Below are 5856 nucleotides of genomic sequence, written 5' to 3'. Positions count from 1 at the left end.
TATTATAAATTTATATATTTTTTATTATAAATTCTGATAAATGAAAATCTGTAAAAAATAAGTAAAATACTGTCTAACTTAATTCTATGATAGTAATAGCTTATTGTCAAAGTTTTCATAACTATGTTAGAATTTTTTCAGATTTTTCTACAATTTGAAACAATATAAAAGTCTACACTGAAATTCGAAGATCCAGGTTATGAACATTGAAAATGTCCACAAGATGTTTTGACATTGTCTTTTAATAAGATAGAACACAGAGATCTATTTTACTAAACGAATTAAATCATAACGATATCATAGGATATTATAATGTTATTTGTCTTGAAAATGAATTTAAGTGACAAATGAGCTCATAATGACGTTTTTATATTATTATGACTTTTCTGTGTTCTACTAGGCAAATATAAGATGTGTATAATTACATCTAATTATCATCAGTTTTCACAAATATTTTTCAATAATTTAAGATATAGATAAATATTACTAATAACATGACATTTAAATTATACTATTATATTCTCTTTTTACAGTTATGAAATATATGTAAAGTTAGTATGTACTTTTAGACTTTTTGAAAAGAAGAGAAAGAAGAAAACAAAAATTTGCATCAAAACTGAAGCAATAATATCTAAAAACTCATTTCAATCTAAATATATATAAAAAGAATAAAAAAGTATGGTATTAGAAAGAATCTGAGATTATGACAATCTTTTTGTTCTACATTTAATTTCTTCTTCCAGATAGAAAAATGTCGAAACTCAAGATAGCCACAAGCAAAATGCATACTTGGCCGCACTTTGCCAGCCACACAAAATCGTCCTTGATGAAGACACGAACGCCAATGAAACTGAAGAAATTGTCGGTAAAGAATAAAAATGACTCAAAGTCGCAAAAAAGCATCGTTCCTAAATCGAAAGGAATCTACAAAAAACGAAGCATTACAAAGCAGAGCAAAAGCATGCAGATGCTAGTAATGATCCTCAAGCAAAAGGATCGTCATTCGAATTTTTTTCTCCCTGGTGGCGAGCTTACAGAGACAACCTGTCAGTTGGAGAATTCGTTAATTTCGCTTCAGGACAATTTGATTAAAGATGTATCTCACAATTTCAAAAATTGCATTGCCAGTCCAGCTAAATTAACGACTCTTCGTAACAAACGGACAAAAGTCATGAATGAATTCGGATTTTTTGCTGAAAATTTACATAATTCTTCTCAAGATGGAACGAATTGTGCAGGAAGAAATAAGTCGGACGACACTCATGGCGCTTCTGAAGCTCGTACAGTTATAGATGTTGCATGTAAGCTTCAGTTACATTTGAGCGACGAAGAGGAGCTCACAGACTCGTGTAGTAAAGTTGAAGACCTCCATCGCAGGATCGAATGTGAGAAAAAACCTGACGACTTTTCGAACAAAGATTGCACCGAAATACAAGTACATCCGCAAGGTATAAACATTCGCAAACGCATGCAAAAAACTTGGATGTTAAAAAAAGCTAGGACCCAAAATGAGCACGTTAACGTCGATCGCTGTACTAATTTACAAAAGTCCGAAACCACGCAAAACATTGGTACAATTGTGAATAACGATGCGATTATCCGGAAGAGGGATGCTCCTAAAAAAAATCTCATTTTTAATCAGCGAGCCTGGAGACCAGCTGGCGTTCCAAAAAATTCTACGAAAAGCACAATGTCTTTGCAACCGATGTCGCAGAAGTCATCTCAATTAGCCGAAAAACCCCTTATCTCGACGAAGAGCAAACATTTGTCAACTGATTGCATCGAGTAATATATCTTTTTTAGTATTTTCTGTTTACATATAGAACATTTCGCTAAGATGAGGTGATACTACTGAACGAAATAAGATTTGAATTCAATTTTCAAAGTTCAAGTTTGATTTTTTTCTTGTTTGATATCCTTTAGTATTCTCCATATAATAAGAGGATTATCAAACTTGAATCTTTAGTGGAAAAAAATAGAAGTGTTTATTCAGAATTACACTGTATTCGAAATTGTATCACCTTACACTATATAAAATTTATCATCCTGTATACATATATTTACTTTTGAAGCCAACAAACTTTTCTAGGGATTTTTTTATAATTATACATAGATATACGCACGCGCGCGCGCACACACGCACACACATGCACGCACGCACGCACACACATGCACGCACGCACGCACACACATGCACGCACGCACGCGCGCGCGCGCGCACACACACACACACACACACACACACACACACACATCATAAACATCTTACAATAATATTATACAAAAAAAAGTAAATACATAAAAATTTAAGAAAAAAATATAAAGTATTATTATTAAAAAGAAGTGATTCTGGATATTTTTATATTTATTTCTAAATTTTTATATTTTTAATCTTTCCATTCTGTGTAATATTATTATTAGATACTTTTAAAATGCTTCATTGGAATTAAAATAATTGTAATATTAGTAATGTTAAGAAATTTATAAATATGTATAACATATAAAATTAAAGGGATCAAATATAATAATATTGCGAACAATTTTATATTCTATACCTTCTGTATTTATAATTTTAGATCCTTCAATAATGAATCTACGAGCACATCGAAAAATCAATCTAAGATATTAATGAAAGAAAATAGAGACCCTCACGCGAATCACGTGACAAAAATGTTCGATCATCTCGCGTAAGAGACGTTTATCTTTCACATATATAATATCAGATATTGAGATAATAATATTTGTATATACAATTTTACAGGGAAATGAAACAGCAGCAAAGACTGCAAAACGGAGGAATGTTGTCAAAGAAGAAACGATCGAGGACCAAAATCCCCTCAAAAGTTTTAGATAAATGCGATGACACAAAGCCGACCTTGGCAAAATCAAAATCGCGCCATTGTCAAACACGAACGATCATACCGGACGAATCCTCGAATAATTTCAAACAGCGTACCAAATCCACCCTGACTTATAGCAAATCGAGAACTTCAGAAGTAATCCACACATTGAGAAAGATTATTGATAGCGTAAGAGAAAATGACAACGCAGAAGAAAATGTTAAGAAAAATGATGACATCGATCACGAAAAAAACGACAATAACAAGATCCACATGTCGCCAAATAGCGACACTTTGCAAAATGACGAACTACATCCTGCACAAGATATAAACTTAGATGAACTTAGATCTTCTCGGAGATCAATAAGCACGCAGGTGAAATTAGATTCTCCTTCGTATCACGAAATTGACGCTGAAAAGGATCAAGATCTGATGGAAATTCTAAATTTAACTCGAATTGTTGCAACGCAAACATTGCCAAATTATATTAGAAATGTAGTTGATGTTGGATGCAACACTTCTGCTATCATATGTAACGATGTAGAAGTTTCCTGCGATCTGATAGGCTCCACAGACTTGACAGAAATTGAATCAACTATGATTGAAAATAAATTGATGTCAAATGTTCATACAGAGTCTTCGTCTATTAAACATATTGAAGTCAATATTGAAAATGAAGATATTAACGAAAACAAGAAACTTCTGCTTAGTGAATGCAAGGAGATATTAAATATGAGATTAGAAAATTATGATAGCATAGAGATTCCAGCAAATGATGCTGCTAGAGAAATAGAAAAGTTTATGCGTGAAGAAGTGTATCGAATTTTTTTAAAATCATTTAAAAATTTTGATGATAAAACGAATGTTGATATCGATGAAAAACAAGAATATACAAAATGTTCCAGCAATCACAATGTAAGTAATATTTCAATAAATAATCTATTTTCAGAAAAATCTCAATCATCCATCTGCAATTACAACACATCTTGTTCTTCTGAGGATATCATGGAATATCTCGAAAATAATAACCAGCAAGATGTGTTCATGTCAGAGTCGAAAGTGGAAGATCTAACGAGCGATGTAATCGCAACTTTTGAGCTTGCAGCAGACCGTGCGCGCAATCTTCACGAAGCAGTTATTATATATCATAAAAATTTAATGTCAAAAGAATCTGGGAAACGAAATGAAGAGATGATTGAAGATTACGAAATGTCAGAGTTCCGCGATGAGCAAAATTGTTTCGAGGGATATACTTCTTTTATAAGTCGCGAAAATGAAAATAAGATAAGATCTGAATGCGATGCGATATGTCACTTCGTAAATAATGAAGATTTCGGATTTTCAACTTGCTCGTCACGTAGCAGTAGTTCCGATCGAACATGCAGAACCAAATTTGTGAGATCGAAAGACGAGAATTATGTTGGGATGGAACGAGAAGAAGAAAATGTCAAATCGATGATACAACTGATGCATCGCACTCAAGAAAATTATGCACTCGAACTATTAGAATCGGACAAAAGTGATGAAAGTTTTGAAATGGAACAAATAAAAAATGATAAAATTTTAGCACTTCCCGCAGCGACTAAAAAAACTTGTTTCATATCGCACAAGTATCTGCTTTCTTTTTTTTATTGTATTGTTTATACTGTAGTGTTTTGGTATTTGCAGTATTCATTCCAATGCGACTCGACGAAATAATCTTCTTTTAATTTTCATTACATATTCAAACTCAGGGATAACATAATTGATTTAATTGATATTCGTTTAAGTGATTATGTTCTTTTTGGTTTCAATAAATATATTCTCTGTACATGTTAAATTTTATTTTGTTGTATTTATTATATATATGTATTCATTTTATATACGTTTTGCATTATATAAAAATAAACTTATGAAAACTAAGAAAAAAGTGCATGTAGAAAAGTTTTTGTTTTAAAGTCACGAAGAAATTTTATAAAAGATTCTGTAACAATAAAGGATTTTTATAATACTGAAAAAGAAGATGAATATTATTTTAGCACGCTATTTTGACAACATCCTGTGCAATAGAAGTACCTATTTCTCATTAGTTACATTAGTTACATTTTCATTGAAATTAAACTAAATCTGTAACTCGTTATTATATATACTATTGAAATATTAATACTACAAATAATTATTGAAAAAAATAATTGAAATTAATCAATGCAAATTGTTTACAAGAGATAATAAAAATCATTACATTATTCGATAAAATATCTAGATAAAACCAAAATATTTCGTTATCGCACTGATTAAATGATTCAGCCAAATGCATGACATTCTTAGCATAACGATTGATTTGAATTAAGATCAAAATGAATTCGAATCGTCATTCATTCAGCCTCAAGGACATCGACGGTTGCGCAACCAGTGATGTCGACCAATTCTTTTGAAGTGAAAGTGGCAATTATCTTCTGCTCTCCGGGCTTTTGCGGCACGAGCTGATGTTCCACATAGACATTCTCCTCGGGTCCTACATCCCTGAAGGTTAAAGTCTTGTTCCTGGAGAGACCGGGCCCAGCATAGTTGAATTGGCAATTGGTCAATGTTTTCTTCAGAGGATTTTTAAAGCTCAATGTGATGATCGATGGTTGTCCAACTACTGGTTCACCTTCAATCTATAACATCAAAAATAGTTCAAAAATCATTTTCTTAATAAGAAAGAAATCTTTAGATATTTGTATTTATAAAAACTGCATAAATGATAAATGATACATTGAAATTATAAATTAAAAAGATAAACAATGATATATCTACATACAATCATCTGTTCTAAACTTTATATTAGGTATAGTAAAAAGAAATCCATTATTTTTGCATCAAATTGAATGGAAAAATAATGGATTTCTTTTTACTACATCTAATATAAGTATCTATTGCTAGATCTAATTAATCTGCATCATATTAAGAAATTTATAGATTAGAAATTTTAACAATTGTATATAAAAAAATTACAGAAATTTAGAGTAAAAACTATTAGCCTGATAAATTTTAA

General features: G+C 31.2%; 2 protein-coding genes across 2 annotated transcripts in view; one reads left to right on the top strand and one right to left on the bottom strand.

Annotated features, from left to right (window-relative positions):
* Positions 1–751: 751 nt before the first annotated feature.
* Positions 752–4538, top strand: LOC108689931. Its single transcript, XM_018196920.1, has 3 exons — positions 752–1785; positions 2577–2687; positions 2762–4538. The coding sequence occupies exons 1-3, from the start codon at positions 752–754 to the stop codon at positions 4536–4538; spliced, it is 2922 nt and encodes a 973-aa protein (XP_018052409.1).
* A 656-nt stretch (positions 4539–5194) lies between these two features.
* LOC108691080 (hemocyte protein-glutamine gamma-glutamyltransferase-like) overlaps positions 5195–5856 on the bottom strand; it is an 8293-nt gene continuing 7631 nt past the window's right edge. The window contains exon 8 of the mRNA XM_018198721.1: positions 5195–5479. Coding sequence (XP_018054210.1) covers positions 5195–5479 — 285 coding nt within the window. The remainder of the gene's footprint in view (positions 5480–5856) is intronic.

The sequence above is a fragment of the Atta colombica genome, unplaced genomic scaffold (assembly GCF_001594045.1).
Source record: "Atta colombica isolate Treedump-2 unplaced genomic scaffold, Acol1.0 scaffold105, whole genome shotgun sequence".
NCBI classification, from domain to species: domain Eukaryota; kingdom Metazoa; phylum Arthropoda; class Insecta; order Hymenoptera; family Formicidae; genus Atta; species Atta colombica.
This window is presented reverse-complemented; position numbering and strand designations above follow the sequence as displayed.

Bases quoted from the DNA above. Each gene is read 5' to 3' on its own strand.
- LOC108689931 (XM_018196920.1), top strand. From the start codon at position 752: ATGTCGAAACTCAAGATAGCCACAAGCAAAATGCATACTTGGCCGCAC. The intron at 1,786-2,576 runs GTAATATATCTT...TTATAATTTTAG, and splicing joins TTGTCAACTGATTGCATCGA to ATCCTTCAATAATGAATCTA. The intron at 2,688-2,761 runs GTAAGAGACGTT...ACAATTTTACAG, and splicing joins AAAATGTTCGATCATCTCGC to GGAAATGAAACAGCAGCAAA.